Source organism: Micropterus dolomieu, linkage group LG08 (assembly GCF_021292245.1).
Source record: "Micropterus dolomieu isolate WLL.071019.BEF.003 ecotype Adirondacks linkage group LG08, ASM2129224v1, whole genome shotgun sequence".
Classification (NCBI taxonomy): Eukaryota; Metazoa; Chordata; class Actinopteri; order Centrarchiformes; family Centrarchidae; genus Micropterus; species Micropterus dolomieu.
The window spans coordinates 17,911,959-17,932,561 of NC_060157.1; the positions used below are offsets into that span (position 1 = coordinate 17,911,959).

At 41.6% G+C, this 20,603-nt stretch overlaps 2 protein-coding genes across 7 annotated transcripts in view; one reads left to right on the plus strand and one right to left on the minus strand.

Annotated features, from left to right (window-relative positions):
• The window catches only part of LOC123974818 (low-density lipoprotein receptor-related protein 1-like), a 98,545-nt gene extending 84,898 nt beyond the window's left edge, over window positions 1-13,647 (plus strand). Inside the window, exons 61-89 of the mRNA XM_046055747.1 lie at window positions 608-796; window positions 1,202-1,350; window positions 1,586-1,679; window positions 1,847-1,963; window positions 2,060-2,179; window positions 2,298-2,420; window positions 2,513-2,638; window positions 2,752-2,868; window positions 3,551-3,657; window positions 3,782-3,914; window positions 4,233-4,355; window positions 4,483-4,605; window positions 4,706-4,843; window positions 4,964-5,101; window positions 5,197-5,316; window positions 5,443-5,711; window positions 5,816-5,994; window positions 6,127-6,233; window positions 6,359-6,478; window positions 6,600-6,776; window positions 6,989-7,129; window positions 7,305-7,478; window positions 8,198-8,359; window positions 8,635-8,806; window positions 9,136-9,237; window positions 9,838-9,911; window positions 9,992-10,085; window positions 10,923-11,067; window positions 11,520-13,647. Coding sequence (XP_045911703.1) covers window positions 608-796; window positions 1,202-1,350; window positions 1,586-1,679; window positions 1,847-1,963; window positions 2,060-2,179; window positions 2,298-2,420; window positions 2,513-2,638; window positions 2,752-2,868; window positions 3,551-3,657; window positions 3,782-3,914; window positions 4,233-4,355; window positions 4,483-4,605; window positions 4,706-4,843; window positions 4,964-5,101; window positions 5,197-5,316; window positions 5,443-5,711; window positions 5,816-5,994; window positions 6,127-6,233; window positions 6,359-6,478; window positions 6,600-6,776; window positions 6,989-7,129; window positions 7,305-7,478; window positions 8,198-8,359; window positions 8,635-8,806; window positions 9,136-9,237; window positions 9,838-9,911; window positions 9,992-10,085; window positions 10,923-11,067; window positions 11,520-11,657 — 3,971 coding nt within the window. The 3' untranslated portion in view covers window positions 11,658-13,647. The remainder of the gene's footprint in view (window positions 1-607; window positions 797-1,201; window positions 1,351-1,585; window positions 1,680-1,846; window positions 1,964-2,059; window positions 2,180-2,297; window positions 2,421-2,512; window positions 2,639-2,751; window positions 2,869-3,550; window positions 3,658-3,781; window positions 3,915-4,232; window positions 4,356-4,482; window positions 4,606-4,705; window positions 4,844-4,963; window positions 5,102-5,196; window positions 5,317-5,442; window positions 5,712-5,815; window positions 5,995-6,126; window positions 6,234-6,358; window positions 6,479-6,599; window positions 6,777-6,988; window positions 7,130-7,304; window positions 7,479-8,197; window positions 8,360-8,634; window positions 8,807-9,135; window positions 9,238-9,837; window positions 9,912-9,991; window positions 10,086-10,922; window positions 11,068-11,519) is intronic.
• fmnl3 (formin-like 3) overlaps window positions 13,583-20,603 on the minus strand; it is a 33,296-nt gene continuing 26,275 nt past the window's right edge. For 2 of the 6 annotated variants that reach the window (XM_046055752.1, XM_046055748.1), the window contains 4 exons: window positions 19,066-19,158; window positions 18,817-18,940; window positions 17,380-17,493; window positions 13,583-15,042 (listed from right to left, as the gene is read on the minus strand). In XM_046055752.1, coding sequence (XP_045911708.1) covers window positions 17,402-17,493; window positions 18,817-18,940; window positions 19,066-19,158 — 309 coding nt within the window. In that variant the 3' untranslated portion in view covers window positions 13,583-15,042; window positions 17,380-17,401. Of the gene's footprint in view, window positions 15,043-16,805; window positions 16,850-17,370; window positions 17,494-18,816; window positions 18,941-19,065; window positions 19,159-20,077; window positions 20,156-20,603 lie in introns of those variants that run through there. The other 4 variants (XM_046055751.1, XM_046055749.1, XM_046055750.1 and 1 more) reach the window with 4 other exon arrangements.

Below are 20,603 nucleotides of genomic sequence, written 5' to 3' on the forward strand. Positions count from 1 at the left end.
TGCACATGTGACATATTTGGATTGCTGTGTTTTACAATAGAAACTAATGATGTGTTTCCATAACGTACGAGCCTCAAATACTGAGAGCAAACACATGAAATGAAGCAAATGGGAGCAGAAAAGTGCAATTAGAGTGTAAAACCCAATGAGGCGTAGAACCTGTTACATAACCCACATATATATATAGTGGAGCGACTGTAGCTGTGCACCCCACACTGTCTCTGTTTTACATTAACAATACAACATTGTCCCAACAGTTTCTCTTTGGGATACAGCAACATCTCAGCAGCAAGAAAAAGAAAAGTGTGACACAACAACAACATATTATTATTATTATTATTAGTAGTAGTAGTAGTATTAGGTTTTCTATTGGTTATTGTATTTCTAGAAAATCATGGAAATTTGAGACATCTATTATGAATGGGATAAGTCAGGTATTTACCTGTTTCTCATAGTTACTCTATAATTATTGGAGTGTTTACTATTGAAGAGCATTTCTAAGCTAAAATATATTAACAAATCGAGAAAAAGAATTTGTAATCACAGAACTACACTGATGGTATGGAAATTTGTTTTCTCATGAACGATGTGATTTAATTTTTCTCAGTTCTCAGCCAGGACATCCCCCACATCTTTGCCATGACTCTGTTTGAAGAGTACATCTACTGGACTGACTGGGAGACAAAGTCCATCAACAGAGCTCACAAGAGTCTGGGTACTAACAAGACAACCCTGATCAGCACCCTGCATCGGCCTATGGACATCCACATTTACCATCCTTATCGCCAGCCAGAGGGTAAGAGAAACACTGTAGCAGGAAGCATTTCGCAATGGATTTGTAAAGGTTTGGGGATTTTTGAAACAGTGGAAAAATGTTTTTAGTCAGTACACGTGATACAAGTTCACATGGTTCATTGGGATAAATAAAAGATTTTCCTGAACTGATTTTACCTGACTGTTTTAATATAATATAGACCAACTAAACATCTAGTCCAAGAAAGAAGATTTGGATAGGCAATGCTTATCCAAAGGTGTTAAGGTTTAGGAAAGTATCTTTTGTTTCTACAGACACACTCAAACACACATAATCATAATTTCCCCCACTTTAATCCAGATATCATAAAACAGCAGTCTTGTTCTGGAAAACATATTGGTCTAGTCAGAGGTAAATGCATTTCTCCTCTTTCTGTCTATTTCCCAGTGCTCAACCACCCGTGCCAGACGAACAACGGCGGCTGCAGTAACCTTTGCCTCCTCTCTCCTGGGGGAGGCTACAAGTGTGCCTGTCCCACCAACTTCTACCTTGCCAATGATCAACGTACTTGCATGTCCAACTGTACTGCCAGCCAGGTAAGGAGGCTGTGTAAACATAATCAGTGCGGATATGATATGAGTGACTCCAGTTGATAAGTGGATTTTCATATCTCCATGTCTCGCTGTGTTTTGTTTGATGAACTGCTTATGCCTGGTGATTATCTATTGACAGCTGGCTGGCTGCCCAGTAATACAGTATCTAGCTCCTGCAGAGGTGCTCCGGTGTTATGCTTTGTAATCACTTTGATTCATTTCCCTCTTCCTGCTGTAGTTTGTGTGCAAGAACGACAAATGCATCCCTTTCTGGTGGAAATGTGACACGGAGGATGATTGTGGTGACCGATCAGATGAGCCAAGAGACTGCCGTAAGTGTTTGAGAAAGATAATTAGGAGACGATAGCGTACCACATTCCTGTAACATACATGTGGACTATATAGAAGGAAAGAGCTGAAGTATTGAAACAAATTGTGGTGCAAGTTCAGTGTGTGATCCTAACTGACTCCTGATTCTCTCTGACCCCCCCCCCGACAGCTGATTTCAATTGCAGGCCAGGCCAGTTTCAGTGTGGCACAGGGATCTGCACCAACCCTGCCTACATCTGTGATGGAGACAACGACTGTCAGGACAACTCGGATGAGGCCAACTGCGGTATTTGTCTCTCTTTATTGATGTATTTCATCGCCAAATAATTGTCTTGGACATTAAATAATCTGCTTCCTGCCCTGTCTTATTTTTTCATTACAGATATTCACGTTTGCCTGCCCAGCCAGTTCAAATGTTCCCACCCGAGCCGCTGCATACCAGGCATCTTCCGCTGTAATGGCCAGGACAACTGCGGAGAAGGAGAGGATGAGAAGGACTGCCGTGAGTAGAGGCGTTTTTCAGTTACATCATATATGCTACTGTGCCACCTCTGAGATATTCTTTTGCTTTGACGTTTCATTTCACACAGTAACTATAAATCTGTTATTCCCTGCCATAGCTGAGGTCACGTGTGCGCCCACCCAGTTCCAGTGTGCCATCACCAAACGCTGCATACCTCGCGTGTGGGTGTGTGACCGCGACAATGACTGTGTGGACGGATCTGATGAACCCGCCAACTGCAGTAAGACTCGTTTTATTTACCATTTTGTTTATTCCGAGTCGTCCTAATCGGCTCTCAATTGTGACCACCCCCCAAAATGTTTTCCTCTCCAGCCCAGATGACTTGTGGTGTGGACGAGTTCCGATGTAAAGATTCTGGACGCTGCATCCCCGCTCGCTGGAAGTGTGACGGTGAGGACGACTGCGGCGATGCGTCAGATGAGCCAAAAGAGGAGTGTGGTAAGAATATCCTCTCCTTTTTTAAAACTGACATTTCCAAATTGGGATGTTGGGATTGTGTTCTTTCTGTTGTTTTATGTCATTAACAGTAACATTGTCTGTCATTTGTACAGCTGAGAGGACGTGTGAACCATACCAGTTCAGATGTAAAAACAACCGCTGTGTGCCTGGCCGTTGGCAGTGTGACTACGACAACGACTGTGGGGACAACTCAGATGAAGACAAGTGCAGTAGGTGTCACTGTCAGCTTGGAGACATACTGTATACTGCCAGCATATGTTATCTCACCTCGTCCAAAGTCGATAACACTCATGTCCATGCCTTGTCCAATGGTAGCATACTCACTTTGCACCTGTTCACCCTAAGTCACTTGTTCAGCGCTAACATTCATTCGCTGTCATGTCTGATGCCTCTCATCTCATTTTATATTTGTTCCATTTCATACTGTCCAGTTGGCATGAGCCAGAGGTAAGTTGCTCCACCTTCATATGTGAACATTGTCACCTCTCTGCTGTAACTCTCATGCTCCTGTCCAGCTGTGATCCCCACCCACCTGTGAGAGTCTGCAAGCTGATCTCTAAATAGATTCATTTTGTAACTGTGCTGTTTGCTTTTTGCCACTAGATGCCACTGCAAAAGACTTTATTATTAATGCTAATTTTGATTATTACCACAAATATAGCCTATGGCAAGATATATGAAACATTCAAATGAAATCGGTTAGATTAAAAATAAATTAAAATAAACTCCTTTCATTCTCTCACATCACCCGCTGCAGTGCCGTAGAGTCGTCTTCTGTGGTTGCCCTGACCCTTGTGCTGTGTTTTGTGCTGAAGGCTTAAACAGCTGTAGCTCACTGTTAAGTATTTGTGCATGTGTTGTCTCCGACATCCACCTTGTCTTCTTCTGCAGTGCCTCGGCAATGTTCAGAAAGTGAGTTTGCCTGCACGAACGGCCGCTGTATTGCCGGGAGGTGGAAGTGCGATGGAGACCACGACTGTGCAGATGGATCTGATGAGGTGCAGAAACTTCATGTTTGGCTGTCTTTTAAAATGAGTATTTGCATTACTCTGTAAAGAAAGTTCAATTCTGTGTGTTTAGCATTAATTTGCAAGTATGAAAGCATGTATGATGTTTCTTCAGAATGGCTGTGATCTGAAGTGTGACAACGACCAGTTCCAGTGTAAGAACGGACACTGTATCCCCATCCGCTGGCGGTGTGATGCCGACCCTGACTGCATGGATGGCAGTGATGAGGATAATTGTGGCAGTGCTGGTACGTGTATGTTTGTGTCTGTATATGCTATATAAATGAATGAATGAAAGTATACAAATAAAGATTATTATTATTATGCTGTTTTGATATTTATTATTTTTTACAACTATTCTAATTGTTTTTTGTAACCATGTCTGCCTATATAATATAATTTAAATAAATAAATATCAGTGTATGAGACAGAAATGTGTGACTACGAACGATTACACATTTGGCTGGTTGTGCCAAAACACCTAAAGGCAAAATGCCACGAAAAGGTGTATCAGGTTTTATGCAAACCACTTAAGTAGTATATATCTGCGCTTGCTTCTTCCTCAGCTGGGCGTCACTGCCCTCTGGATGAGTTCCAGTGTAACAACACTTTGTGTAAACCCCTTGCATGGAAGTGTGATGGGGAAGACGATTGTGGGGACAACTCTGACGAGAATCCCGAAGAGTGCAGTGAGTGCTGCCTTGTGAATCACACAAATGTTGGGCGTCTGTCAGTCTTCTTCTTTTCATCCTGACCTATTTTCTTTCCCCCTACCCTCCTTGTCCATCTTGTCTTCTTTGTCTTTTTGGCTCTTAGGGAAGTTCCAGTGTCCTCCCACCAGAGTTTTACGCTGCCAAAACGACCGTGTATGTCTGCAAGTGTCAAAGAGGTGTGATGGCGTCAATAACTGCGGCGACAACTCGGATGAACTGAACTGCCGTAAGTTGTGTAGTCAAATCGCTGTGAAATCCCCTCCTTCCTCAACTTAGATTATGCACAGTACTGATCTGTATGTGTGTGTTGTGTTATATGTTTACAGAGGCCCCTCCAGCTGTTCCCACATGTGAGAAGGATGAGTTCCTGTGTGCCAACGGCAGGTGCATCAGCTCCACTCTGCGCTGTAACTTCTTTAACGACTGTGAGGACTATGGCTCCGATGAGACCAACTGCAAGACAGGTGCCTCATGTCAGAATGGATTTTTATGTTACTGCTAACCACAGATCTGAGGTTTCCAATATTAAGCCTCAGCAGAATCTCTTAAACCCGCCTTTGACTTGTTCTTATGTTCACGTTCAGACACCAAACTAAATGACTGCAGGAGTAACAGGACTCAGTGTGGGGATGGAGACGAGGCGCACTGCGTCACCAACCGCACAGACTCCTTCTGCTCCTGCAAACCAGGCTTCCAGAAGACCGGACACCACACCTGTGGAGGTACACACACTCGCTTGGATTTTTGCTCTGGAAGGCGAGGGGCCTGGCTGTAATATTTTCTAATTACTATGACTTTATTTCGGTTCATTTTTCAGATAAAAATGAGTGTCTGCAGTTCGGAGTGTGTTCCCACATCTGCAACAACACCAAAGGGTCCTACAAATGCAGCTGCTACAAGTACTTTACCAGGATCAATGACACCTGCAAGGCTGACAGTGAGGACGAGACCTGTATCTCTCTTATAGGCTGCCTGTTCTTTTAGGCTACTTTTTAAAACATACAAGTCATGAAAAAAATGTATTTCAAAGGCATCCTTGTGACTTTTTAACCTTTTCTTCCAGGCATGAACAGCAGTCGGCAGATTCTCTACATAGCCGACGACAATGAAATCCGCAGCCTGGACCCTGGCATGCCCAACTGGCGCTATGAGCAGACCTTCCAGGGCGATGCCAGCGTTCGCATTGATGCGATGGACCTGCACATCAAAACCAACCGCATCTTCTGGACCAACTGGCACACGGGCCGCATCTCCTCCTATGAACTTCCAGGACCACCGTCATCGTCGACCACCTCCAACTCTCAGACCGAGGGCAGGATCACCAACCTGCAGGTAATGCTGGTGTGCAAATGTGTGCAGAAACGCAGTCTCTCCATCATACAACTCCAAACACAATCACATGGGCATGCTGTGATGGCCTCTCTGCTCGTATCCAGATCAAAGAGCTGAAAATGCCTCGTGGTATAGCGGTGGACTGGGTGGCTGGTAACCTGTACTGGACCGACTCTGGTCGAGATGTAATAGAAGTGGCTCAGATGTCAGGCCAGCATTGCAAAACCCTCATCTCCGGCATGATAGACGAGCCTTACGCCATCGTAGTGGATCCACAGAGAGGGTAAGAGAGAGTGTGGAGCGCCTAGACGGTGGCTTCATGGCAACAATCACATAAGATATATGATTTCTATCATGTTTTTTTTCTGCCATTGAATGTTTTGTAACTTTGTGTTTCAACTCTGTTTTCCTTCAGTACCATGTATTGGGCAGACTGGGGGAACCACCCTAAAATTGAGACCGCTGCCATGGACGGCACTCTGAGACAAACTCTGGTTCATGAGAACATACAGTGGCCCACAGGTCAGTATTGCATTAGCATTGTGTGATTTATCTTAGCCCTGATTTGTCCAAGGAACAGTTAGCCTTGTTCTGCAGCTGTTGTGTGATGTCTTTGTCTGTTAGGCTAATCTATTCTGTCTCTGCAGGTTTGGCTGTGGACTACTTCAACGAGCGTCTTTACTGGTCAGATGCTAAACTCTCAGTGATTGGCAGTGTTCGTCTGGATGGTTCTGATCCTGTCATTGCTGTCTCTGGCGTTAAAAACAGTTGCGTTTTTTCTAACACAACTGTGAAACATGACAAATTCAGAAATCTGGCGTTAAATGGTTGTCGCATATTTTTCTCTTTTTAACCCTTTTCTCTTTTTTTGTCCCTCCTCATTCCCAGACCTGCTCCATCCATTCAGCATAGATATCTTTGAGGACTACATATATGGGGTCACCTATATCAATAACATTGTCTTCCGAGTCAACAAGTTTGGCAAAGGTTCCATGGAGAATCTGACCACAGGCATCAACCATGCTACTGACATAGTCCTGTACCACCGTTACAAGCAGCCAGAGAGTGAGTGTCAAACATAATGTTTCTTGAGTAGTCCACTGCTTTTCTATACATAAAATATACTGTTACTTTGCATTCTGAAAGCCATAAGATGCATATAATGTTTATTTAAATAAATGTAAACATCAACTGAGAGAAAGACTGGTGGTTTTTATAGGGTTTTTATACATTTCACTTGTTGTTCTTATTGGATGTCCTGTCTCTCTGTGCACCAGTGACTAACCCATGTGACAGAAAGAAATGTGAGTGGCTGTGTCTGCTCAGCCCCAGCGGACCGGTGTGTACCTGCCCTAACAACTACGTGGCCGACAATGGTACATGTGCGGAAAGAGTGAGCCCCACCCAGTCACCGTTCTGTAAGTCTGCAGATACAGTACACTGATGTACACATACAGATCGCTAAGCAGTAGAGCAACAACCGTATCCTCTACTTTTAGATTTTAACGCCCCTGGTGGTTTTCATCTGGGTTGGCTTTATGTTCAGATGCTGCATACAAAATGTTGGCTCATCATGGAATTCCCCCTTCACAGCTCCCCCCTCAGGACCCTGCGATATTCACTGTCAGAACGGTGGGAGCTGCTTCCTCAACGCCCGTCAGGTGGCCAAGTGTCGCTGCCAGCCTAGCTACACCGGAGAGAGATGTGAGATCAACCAGTGCAGGGACTACTGCAAGAACGGAGGCACATGCACTGCTTCGCATACCGGTAAGACCATGGTTGGTTTGTTAACCATAGACTTATCATGTTGTTAACATCTAACTGCAAAGACTTTTGTGAGTCTTCTTTCCTTATTTACATAGTAGTTAAGCAAGAAGTCATTAAGTTTCTTCCTTTTACATAGGAACATGTATTAATCGGGCTCTGTGAATGTATATTTCTGTTGAATTCTAAAAAGTAAATGTCCTTTGGTAATGATTTTGTCACATCAATGTGAATGGGAATACCTTCATCTATCTGGAGGTTATTATAGGCACATTTTCTTGTGGTTAAATGTTTCTAACCAGCAAATTATTAAGTGAAATAAACATGTTATTGCAAATTAGATGTGAAAATATAATTATTTCCTAGCAAGTAATTTAGGCCACTGATGGCAGCTGAGCAAACATGTTTTTTGTGTTCCAAAAATTGTTAGTACAATTTCCACCCATCCTTTTGATGTCTGTGAAAGCCCTCTGGAGTATTCATTAGTAACAGCAATCGCATGCCAAAAGGCTGTAGCAGAGAGGGCATGAAGCAGGGTGATTTCCAAATATGCCCAACTCTTGGTCTGTGCTAGTTCTTCGTTTATTCTATAATGTGGAAATTGGGAAAAATAAATAAAATTCTACATCCTGTAAGGGATGTAGGTGGTGGAGGTGCACAGCTACAGCCTTTGTGTAAGCGATTGCAGTTTACTCTTAATTCATATCTTATCTGTGTCCTAGGTGCTCCAACCTGCAGATGTCCAAAGGGCTTCACAGGGCCCAACTGTAACCGGCACACTTGTCAGGACTACTGCCTGAACGGAGGCAACTGCTCGGTCAACATGGGCAACCAGCCAACCTGTAGCTGCCCACCAGAGTACCAGGGAGACCAGTGCCAGTACAGTAAGTGGCAGCACTGTCAGATGTTGCTACATTCTCTTTAAGGAGTTTTGCGTTACCGTAGATGATAGATAGATGATAAAACAGTATGTATGGATTCTCCGCTTCTTTAACACTTCGCGGAAAAATATGTGTTATCCTTGATGTTTGATATTAGTAATGTAAACAAACTATTTCATTTACACACAATGACACGTGTAAGAATCACTTTTAAGGAACAAGTTTTGAATCTATGACAGTTCTTCGCTTTTCTCACAGGTCTTCTTTCCCGTCCTTAGGTAAATGTGAAGAGTTCTGTCACAACGGTGGAACCTGCTTACAAACCTCCAACGGCACCAAACTCTGCCTGTGCACCACTCAGTTCATCGGGCATCAGTGTGAGCTGGACAAATGTCAGTTCTGCGGAACGGGCAAGTGTTTGATATCATCCTCAGGCGAGGTTTCCTGCAGGTATGTACACTGTGGAACGTTGACTCACAAAATAAATTAGACTTAGCTTTGTAAATATTTGCTAACATTTATTTTGGACTGCTCAGTACCAAGACGGAAAGTTCAGACATCAATCTATGCACGTCACGTACCTCACAGGTTACACTGATTGATAGGTACGCTACATGACCAAAAGTATGTGGACATCTGAATTTCACACCTGTACTTGATCAATCTAAAACCATAGGCATTACTGCTGCTATTTCAGGACTCTGAGGAGATATTATTGGACAACACAGTAATGTTTTATCCGTGTGTGTGTGTGTGTGTGTGTGTGTGTGTGTGTTTAGCTGTCCCAACGGACAGACCCAGCCCAGCTGCTATACCTGTTTGGACTACTGCACAAATGGACAATGTTCAGTTGACACTCGCACGCTGCTGCCTCAGTGCAAGTAAGAAATGACACTCACACACACGTACACACAGTGTACATGCCAATTCCCTTATTTTCATCCACGTTTCCCTCACTTGCGTATTTTCCATTTGTGCATGAATTTGCTGATATTGTGTTTGTAAATTCACTATTTATTAATCCAGGTCATGATTACACTATGTTTGAGAACTATTTTCAGAAATTATATATCAGCCCAAATGTTTTTTGTAAAAGTGGAAATTATCAAAATAAATCTCACGTCAAACTGTAGTTTCTACCCGACGCATTGGGGATTTTTCACCTGACATGTGAATGAATGGAAATAAAACATTATTTATAATATAGATTAAAAAGAAAAATAATCTGATCATGAAGAGAAAACACGATCCGCAATTTTTAAGTAGATGGTGAATCTGAAAAGAAATAAAATCTTGAGCGATATCTGATCTGTCCCATCAGCTGCAGTGTCCAATCAGTAACAGATTTTTAAATGAAGTGGTGTATCAGATGGATAAAAGACTTCCGTGAAGGCTGGTCTACCCTTGCCTACCCCTTTTCACTCCTCAGAGCAGAAATAAATTCACTGAAAATGCTTAACTCTTGCTCATTGTGTGTCCAGGTGTCCTCTAGGATGGAGGGGATACAGATGTGAAGTTACAGCAGCTTCTATTGATTCTTCAACTTCCAGCGGAAGTAAGACACAGTTCAGAGAGTCTTAGTTAGTAAAACATGCACTTTGGTCCTATCTGCTCACAATGTTTGCTCACTCGCAGATACTGCCTCCGTCGTCATCCCGGTGCTTCTACTGCTGTTACTGGCACTGCTGGTGGTTGGTGCCATCCTGTGGTACAAGCGGAGAATGCGCGGGTGAGTATCCTTTCAGATACTTAAAATTCAAACTCTCTCATTTTTCATCTGTTCCTCACACCTATGCTGCCTAGCTTCTCTTCCTCTCTTACCTTTTGATAACCATCTATTTCCTGTCTCCCAGGTCTCTATGGCCGGGCAAATCTCGTTCTCAGTGCTCGCGGTAACTTCATAGGGTTACATAATTCACCTGTTGACCTCCAAATCCTGTCCCCTCCCTTACCTGATATCCAGTCAGATTGGCCATGCTTTCTGTCAGTCCATTTGTCCGTTCTGTTAAAAATCTGTCCGTTTGTCCTTGCCTGCCATCTCTTGTTTGCCTCCCACAGAGTTTCCCACCCAGCAACACTGGGACCTCTTGTCTCTTATCTGAAGTAGCTTTGCTGGTGATGTGCAAACAATTAAACAGTTTGGTCGTTCTTGCGTCTTCATACCTTCCCTTGTTTACATGTTGTAATGTTAGGCTCACGCTGTGTGCTTGCATAGTAAAATATACAACTGTGCATCTATGAAAGATGTTTCGATGCTTGCAAACAGCCAAGTATTTGCAATGTGAAAATCCAGCATTCTCCACAGTAGACATGCTGCAGTATTATCTCTGGGTTTGATCAAATGGGCTTTTGACAAAAGGCCATTTGACGACCTTTAATATCTGTTGTCTTGATTGTGTGGATTGTATGTTTCAGGTGCTGAGTCAGTACTTGGTTTACGCGAAGTGATTTATACTTTTCTAGCCACCGTGAATATTGTTTAATTTAATTTCTCCCCAGAATAGTTTTTCTAAATCTATTTGTTTGGATTGTCAGATTATCAGTTTGTTCATTTTTCTGTCTGCAGTGCAAAGGGCTTCCAACACCACCGAATGACAAATGGAGCAATGAATGTTGAGATTGGGAACCCTGCCTATAAGATCTATGAAGGAGACCCTGACGATGACGCTGGGGAGCTCCTGGATTCAGACTTTGCTTTGGACCCAGACAAGGTAACACAGCTAAAAGCAACCTTTTATATAAACATTCTGTTCAACCAAATCACAAAGATAACACATCTTCTCATATACACCTGGTGGTATATATCCACGCAGATAGGTTTGAATTTTAAGTACCTACATTTCTACCATCGCTCATGTACACGGGGGGGGGAGTGGATTTTCATATGCGCTGCCATTTCTACCAATAAAAACTGTTCTGAGAGAGGTCTGTGAATTATACAGAGTAACTGGGACATTGTTTTTGGAAAGACTGACAGAATGCATTGACAACAGTTTGTTTTGAGTACAGTTGGGGAGACCCAAATTGTAGTGTAATATTTTGTTATTTGGGTGAACTGACCCTTTTAAAGCACAAAATGCAATAAATCCTGCCTTCACCATTGAAATAATCTCTGCCTCTCTCATGCCCTTTGAGTCACCATGTAATTTTCTTTGCTCCACAGCCCACTAACTTCACCAACCCCGTGTATGCCACCCTGTACATGGGAGCCCACAATAGCCGCAACTCTTTGGCCAGCACAGATGAAAAGAAGGAGCTTCTCTCCCAGGGCGACGAGGACATGAGTGACCCGCTGGCATAGACCTTGGCCTGGATTGAACTCTGCCAACATTGCCCTGCCCAATCCAGTGCTGAGCTCTCTCATCTTATGCCTTTACCAACTGAAAAGAAAAGCAACAAAAAAAAGCGAGAACACTGTATAAAATGTATAAAATGAAGGACTACTTTTTTAAGTGATTGCAGTATTATATTTTGTTCTTTGACAAAAAAATCCTCTGATGAAAAGGAACCATTTTATAGACATTTATTCAGTTCTTCTTTTTAATTTTGCTCACCTCCTCCTCACAATTTTCTCTCCCCTCTCATGCATATAGCCACTACCTCTGTGCAAATGTAAAAGATAGAGAGATACAAATGGCAGTGGAACAATTTTAATTTTTTATTTTTGTATGAATTGTATAGGGGGGGGGAAAAAAAAATATTGTTCCATCCTAGAAAATGTTGCCAAGTCTTTGTTGTTCATAAAAGAGAGGAGAAGTGTCAGTGCTCACTATGAATGCTTCCTGGATGGTGGTTCGGCTCAGTCTTTCCCATTGTGCGTATATATGTACGTTTGCTGCTGGAGGTCTAAAGGGAGATCAAGGCTGGGAGAGAAATAAGAAGTTGTTATACAGCACATGTATACATGGAGGGCTCAGCATCGTAGACGGTGTCTGTTCTGTTGTCTCAAAGAACTACATTCAAGTGATTGTCTTTTACCTCCTTGCACAGACTAAAGTTATATATTTGCATATATATAAACCTATTAACAAAGTGTCTTGAAAATATACCCAGGAATACATCAGTAACAAATAGCAGTCTGTACTCTAACATTTTATATTTCATTGTATAATTGACATACTTTGTGTCAGCAATGAATGAATCAATGGCAGTGTGTGAAGATGATTGTAATAAAGTCCACATTCCAGGATGAAAAGTCCGGGATGGAAATCCGTGGCCTTGGTTTAGCCTACTGCAGGACACTCTGGACAGGAGCTGGATTTTGCTCTGAAACTGTTCTATAAAGTAATTTTTTTGGGGGGGAGTGATGGCAAGCTTCTGTGAATTTTCCCGGTTATCACTGAAAAACAACGCGACTAATAATTAGCTCAGAATGGTTGCATTTAGCTTTTCTTCCTTGTCTTTTGATTGTAAATGTACTTTCAGGATAGGCCATGGAGACCGTTTGATGGTACATACTTCTGTGGGAGATTTTATTTTTTCCTTGCTTTCTTTTTTTATTGTATGTAATTACATGGACATGTAATTTAGGTTAATGCTCATTGGTAAGTGCAGACCCATGAAGGTAGCCGATCGGCTTCCTGATAAGCATTCCTTTTTTAGTTCCGTCGCCTTGCTGCTAACGCTATCCATCTTGTCTGTCTGTCAAACTGGTTTTTAATCTTAAAAGCGTTGCTCTCTCTGTGTCTCAATGCTCACCACGCTGCTTTTAACTGAGCTTATCAGCCCTACCTGCTACATCACTGCATGGTGCTCACATACACCCATCCAAGAGGAAACTCTCTGGCTTTACCCCTCACTTGTTAACAGTATTCATCATCTTTCTTTCTTTTTTTTAACATCCTGCTCTGTTAGATTATCAACTGACCATGTAAATTAGAATAATCTTTTTTTCAGTTGGAGAATTTCTTTTGGTGGCAAAAACCCACATGGATATTTGTGGTTCTGATTGTTTTTGTTATGATTCTATTTCTTTTTGATATAAGAAATTAAATGGATTTTTATAGTAGAAATGTATGGTGGCTCTGTCCGTCTTTTGGAGACATATAGTGGGGGGAAAACAGTAGCTCATAATGTCTTGCAAGAGTACATCAGACATGAGCATCAAGTAAAAGTTAAGAAATAAAACATGACCGTGTAGTAATCGCTTGTTTCGAATGTTGCTTCATCAAAGAAAGACCAGCCTTTGATTTCATACCCCTGAGCTGTAATGACAATGCCCTTTGGTCTTGTAGTTACCTTATTCATCTTTTTTATTAAACAGGAAGTGTCATCTTTCAGTCAATAGACAATATCATGGATCATTTCTTCTAAAGTAAGTAAATTCCTTGATTTGAATGTACAATAATATCAATAGTGTCTCATACAATGTTAAGCCAAATTAAGTAGTGTAAAGATGTATAGTTCGCTCCCTTTGTGCCAAAGTCATGGATGTTTCATGGATGTTTCAACAGTTAGATCATCTCTAATAAAACACAAGACCTCATAGGAACGGAAACGTCCTTCATCCATCACCACATCTATAGCAGGTTAATGTCATCTGGGCCCTTAAACAGCAGTCAATGTGGTATCTTCATCATACATTTGTCACTTTCCAAATGTCACTTCAAGTGTGACAAAGTGTTGTCAAGGCGTATAACATTCAACTTTTCAGAATTATTTGGACAAGGCACGAAGAAATGTCAATTGTTATTAGCTTCAAGACATTCATGTACGGTAAATAAAAGGGTAATCTAAAACCATTCCACTTTACCTTCTAGTTGTTACAGGCCTTTAAAGCTGGGAAATGTCAACTGTTACATATTGTCAGTTTTATATGTCTAATGTTATAGTACAAGGCAATAAAAAATACAAGCTTTAACAAATGAAAGATGTAAAATAAAAGTATGGCTGACTCACGAGAAATAACACTGTTTACACACAAAAAGGCACTTCTTAAGCAAAACATGAGACAGTTGAGAAAGTTTGGTTTTGTTAGCTCATCCAAGGGAACCAGTAGAATCGATGGCCTTTCCTCCCAGATACATGCGATTGAACTCTAAATAAAAAATATTAAGTCTTGAATGAATGTGTTGACTCGGCTTAATGTTAGGAAACCGTCCCCAGATGTCTCATTATAATGTTGACGCTTGTCTGTTGTGAAAGTGTCTTCAAGGCAAACATCCCAGCAGCGGAGTTGGCGTCTTCCCTTTGGCTGCCTTCCAGTCGAAATCCTGCTACAACTGCATAATCTGAGGAAATTAACGGTCTTGGGAATAAGATCCACATGTTGGCAGGCACTTGCTCGTGGAAGCACTGTTCTTCCTGTTTTGCGGTACGCCCGTCCTCAACTCACCTCACCTGTTTTGTAGTCATCCTCCGACTGGTCTGCTTCTCAGTGGCAACAGAGCAGGGAAAGTCTTGTCTTTGCAGTGAGACAGGAGTCAACCATTGTGCTTCTGTCACTTAAAGTGGCTGTAAAAGGGCCTCTATAAATAAATAAATTACCCAGCTAAAACAAGGGCTCTGTCCTGTCCCTCCTTTCAGTCTTTGTGATCTGCAGCCTCAGGGTTGAGATAGACCATCGGAACACAGGGAGGAAGGTTATAAAGGGGAGGGGAGTATAAGTGACGGATAAGTGGTTTAGGGTCTCTTCCAACCGCTCCGGATCAACGCGTCAGCTCGCAGGAAAGGCTGGTTTCGAAGATCTGTGAGTAGGCATGGAGAGAGGGGTGAGAGACGGGGGTGGACACACACGCACACACACACACAAACATACATGTTAGAGGACCCAGAGGTCAATCTGCAAACTTGCTTCCACTTATTTATTTAACTTATTTTACAGTGCTAAGAGTATTTTAAGCCATAAATGTAGAGAACATAAACTTACACTAAGTTGGCAGTTTATTAGGTACACCTAATGAACTGGCTTGTTTGTATTATTTTGTCCACCCCATTTGTATTAATGAGGGTAGGCCAAATAACAGAAACCCCTCCTCTGTTTTGCATTCTCTGTAATGCAATACTGTTCAACAACACCACAAGCTACATCTTCCAAATTGATCATACAGTTCAATCAACAGCTCTCTAAAACAGTTTCAACAATGATGTATAATTATTATATAATATTTATGAAGGTAGGATTTATTGCTGGACTGTTGTATTAGACTGCATTAGCTTTTGCTTGGTGTACTTAATAAACTGGCAACTGAGTGTATATCGTAACATCAATTAGAGCCCGACCGATATGGGATTTTTAAGGCTGATCCTGATTTTGATATTTGAGGATTTTAAAATCTTTTTTTTCCTTCTTTTCAGAAACACATAACATAAACAAAGATTATCCCTAACATTTGTAAAGTGTAGTTATGAGACCTCAACAAGATACATGACATAATGCCATTTAAAAATAAACTATATATATATATATATATATATAATAACAAAAGTACAGCTGATTATGTCAGCTGATTGCTGTTTTGTGGTGGACAAGCTATGCAAAGCCAATACTTATAACATGATTGAAGGATCCATCTTCCGTCTCTCCGTTTCTTTTTTAATTATAATTTATCGGCTGATATAAACCCAGATACTGATTTATCTGCAATATGCTCATATTACTGATTGGTCGGGCTCTAGTATCATAGTATAAATAATCTGCTATAACTTTGGCAGTAAAATGTTTTCTGTGAATTAGAAATGTAAAAATAGCATAAACAATGCAGACTTTACATTGAATGACACATTCCCATAACCTTGCATTTTAAGTGGTAGTGATACACAAAACAGTGAAATTCAAGGCTTTGGGAATGTAGCTATGGCAACTTTGTAAATATAATAATGCAGCTGTCAAAAAGCCATCATTATTACAGTTACAGGACAATGGTCAACAAGCTCTTCAGTTTGCTGAGCAACAATCAAGCAGGCAATGCCACTGAAGTAAAAAAAAAAATCCTTTTGGATACAGACTTTATCCATATATGTGTGTGTGTGTGTGTGTGTGTGTGTTTCTTCTAGAGCCTGTTGACCAAATACTTGTTCAGCACACCGCGGATGACCGTTAGCAAAGACAAAACATGGCGGACGTTGTTGACAGGTGAGAGGTAAATCAACACTGGACAACATGCAACACATAATGGAAGGGGGTGAGGAGGATGATCTTAGGGGTACAGTTATGTACTGAAACTGAACAATTATGTTCTGAAAATACCACAGGGGCTTCTTCTCTAAGGCAAAGACTTGGAGAATAAGGGACTACATGTTTTAATGGCTGTTGGGCCAAGTAATATTTCTTAACTAATCTGAAAATATCTTGTTTTCTGATTATCGTGTTGTAAAGAAAATTTCAGTGTTGTGAAGCATCTTTTTTTTTGCATCCAAAGCACTAGCTGAAGCAGCTGACATCACTGTAGCAGCACACAGGAGCTGGAGGGCCAAGCGGGCCGGGTTTCAGCCAGGCTACCTTTCTTACCCTCTCTTAGGAGTGGGAAATACTGTCATTAATCTTCTTTTCAGCTGGAGGGGGTAGAATAAACAGTGTTGGTCGAGGAAAGAAGAGTCACATGTTAGCAGGAAACCAACACCAAACAAGTTAGTTTCAAGGAACAAGGCATTGTTGCTAAAACCAGTAAATTAGCCAAACCTCTTTAAGCTAGATTGTTGAATTCATCTCCACGAAAGGAATGCTTTAAAAGAAATATGCTATAATAATGCACAGCCTTTTACACATGCCATGCATGATGGTCTCACTTGAAAATGTAATACACAGACATGGCTGATTGTACTATTAACATATTTTTCACACACAAAATATGTTGACACCCTGTACAATTTTGTTTTTCATGGAGATCTGTACAAGACAAAGAGGTTTGGCTCTTATCACTAGACGCCTGATAAGAGTCTTCTGAAGTAGAACACAAACAACCAATGACGGCCCAAGTTAGTTTACAGCATTTGTAGTGGTGAGGTATGGGGTTGGGTGGGTGACAGGGATCATGCTGCATGCACAGTGGGGTCAGGAGGCGTACGAGAGACACCTGGACAACCTTGGCATTAAGGGGGGAAGGGCTAGCAGTTGGTGTCGTCACAGAGGTTGGCTTCACAGAAGAACCGTGAGCCGCGTTTAGCAGTGCGGGCTGTGAAGGGCACGCTCTTCAGTACTGGGGGAGGAGGGGGAGAAAACATGTCACACCTGAGACACTGTGCTTCTGTGGGTGTGGGGGTTGGTGGCACTGGACCACCTTAAAATGTCTTTCAGGAGACTAATGACCCTAAGAAAACTAGAAAACAGGAGCTGTACTCGTCCTTTATGTTGCACAGATCTATGGAAACAAGCTTTGTAAAAACCCTCAGGAGGTTTTTAATAGGATTAGAGGCAACACTTTACTTTAAGTCCCCATATTTTGCATTCATAAGCACTATATAAACATTTCATAAAAGGCTTATAACACACTGTAATGTAGTTGTAAGCAGATAAGTGTGTTTATTTGTGTGTTTGTCAACAACTATAACTATTCCTGTGGGCACCCATAAGTGGAGGCTGGTGTATAAACAGATGATGAATGACAAAATGGTACAAAAACCAGTTGTAATGATACAAAATATGGCTTTTCTAAAAATTGTTGACAAATACTGTACATTACACTTAAACAATGTCCTAATGCCTGCATACAACTATAATTGATTATAGTGTGTTATAAGCCATTTATTAAATGTTTGTTACTATGTTTCTTAACAATAATGCTTATGAAACCTAAAAATGGGGACTTAAAGTGACGCACTGAGCATGTCTTGGGAACGCATCAGTTGCATAATAAGCTGTTAACAGCTCTAACAGTTGTGGCATTGAAGCATAGTTAACATTACTAAAAATTACATTAATGCAACATTTATATTATTTACATTTTTAGCATTTTGATTAATGATAATGACAAAAAAAACTGTTAGCTTATGTGCTGTCCTGAGGCTGTAGATCCTGCTTTCTTCTCCCATTAAAGTTCCTATATGTAGGATTTTAAAATGTCTGACTTTGGCGACTCGTAGTGCTGGATAAAAGAAAGTCACTCGCATGATCAGTTTTCACTAGCATTGTCTTATTTTTCTACAAACAAAAGCGCCATCAGAATATATTTAAAAAAGCTATAATCACATAACAAAATCTACACACAGTGGCTTTAAAAAGGAATCCTGTAAATAAAGATCCAATATACTGAAATAAAACTGCCTATCTGACTACCTACATATTGAGGCTCAACAGCTTTAGTGTGGGACATTTCCGGACTAACTAGCCAGCACGTCATGGAATCACTAGTGACTGCTGTGCTGCTATGTGCTGTGCTCCAGATGTGGTGGTGTCTGGACCACATAGCACAAGGTGCACTTCAAAGGAGCTGAGCAGTGAATGACCACGGTCATCCTCGACCTGGGACGACGAGGGCTGCTGGCACCCATATGGGGTCTTTTAAGTGTGCTGTCTGGCCCACCTGTGATGATATCTTCAATAGTGCCATCCTTGCCCTCGTACACGGGCCGGTGGTCTTTGGCTTGCCGCTTGCGCAGCTCTGCGATCAGCTCCTGCTGCTGGTGCCTCTTCTTTTGGGCCTGGACCTGAATCAGCAGAGAGGACGTGTGCTGTTCATTGTGCTTTTTGGTACACCACAAAGTTTTATTTAGCACTGAGTAAACATCTGAATCTGTTTCTTTCAGCTCAGTTGCAAGCACTTTGACTGTACCTTGGGGTCATGCTGTTTAGCCTCCTGAGCCAGTAACTTTTCTCTCATTGCTTCCTCCTGCTTTTTCCTCTGTTCGTTTTCTTCCACTGCATCCTGTTGAGAAGAGAAAAAGCTGCTCAAATAAATCCAAATCAGTACACTTGTGTGGCCCTTTTAAGGCTAGAGAAAACAGCTCAAAAGTGGAACATAAACAACCACACACACACACACAAACACAAACACACACTTTAATGAACATAGTATGAACATAACTAATCATTAGTATCCTTTCTCTTTCTGCCGCCCCCTTTTAACCTTTCAAACACACAACTACTTTATACCTTCACTAAGTGTGCTTTAAAGCAATAGTTCGACATCTTTGGAATTATAATTATTTGCTTTATTGCTGAGAGTTAGACGAGAAGATTGATACCACTCTCATATTTCTACACTAAATACACATCTACAGGAGGCAGCCAATTAGCTTAGCTTAGCATTAAGACTAGAAACAGACAGCTAATTGTGGCAAGAACGCAAAATTAGCTCTGTTGTATGTTGTCGCCAGGCTAATGTCAGAAAGGAAGTGAATTTGCTGTTGGCTGGTTGGTTTGTTATTTTGGCAATAACAGACTGAAAAACAGAAAAAACAACTCCTCATATTCTTTACCAGGTTTCATGTTACTCCCTTCTCTCCTAGAACAACTTGGACTTGTAACAAGTGTATTTCCCAATTGTCAAACTATTGTTTTAAATTACACATACAGACACACACATATGCAGAAATCCCTGTGATGAACATTTCCTTCAGCAGATCCCATAAATCCAGGCTGAGAACAATCTCAGGAAGTGTGCTGTGTGGTGGGGCAGGGCGAGGCTGTCCGGGGGTAAAGGGGAGGAGGGAAGGAGGGGGGAAGAACCAGTCTAAACACCACAGCTGCTGCTCTAGAGTCGGACCCAGCTGGCCTTTCCTGTTATTTGGCCTCGGACGATACGCCACGTCCTGTGGCACAGAGGCAGCCAAAGCTCTGCCCTGCTCTGCTCTCACTGACATTGACAACATACACATCTGAAACCAGGGAACTTCCCGTCTGACCAGGAGAGAAAGCGGCACCTTGTCAGTACAGAAACGAGAAAAGATACATACAGTGGGTACGGAAAGTATTCAGACCCCTTTAAATTTTTCACTCTTTGTTTCATTGCAGCCATTTTCCAAAAATCAAAAAAGTTCATTTTATTTCTCAGTAATGTACACTCAGCACCCCATCTTGACAGAAAAAAACAGAAATGTAGAAATTTTTGCAAATTTATTAAAAAAGAAAAACTGAAATATCACATGGTCATAAGTATTCAGACCCTTTGCCGTGACACTCATATTTAACTCAGGTGCTGTCTATTTCTTCTGATCATCCTTGAGATGGTTCTACGCCTTCATTTGAGTCCAGCTGTGTTTGATTATACTGATTGGCCTTGATTAGGAAAGCCACACACCTGTCTATATAAGACCTTACAGCTCACAGTGCATGTCAGAGCAAATGAGAATCATGAGGTCAAAGGAACTG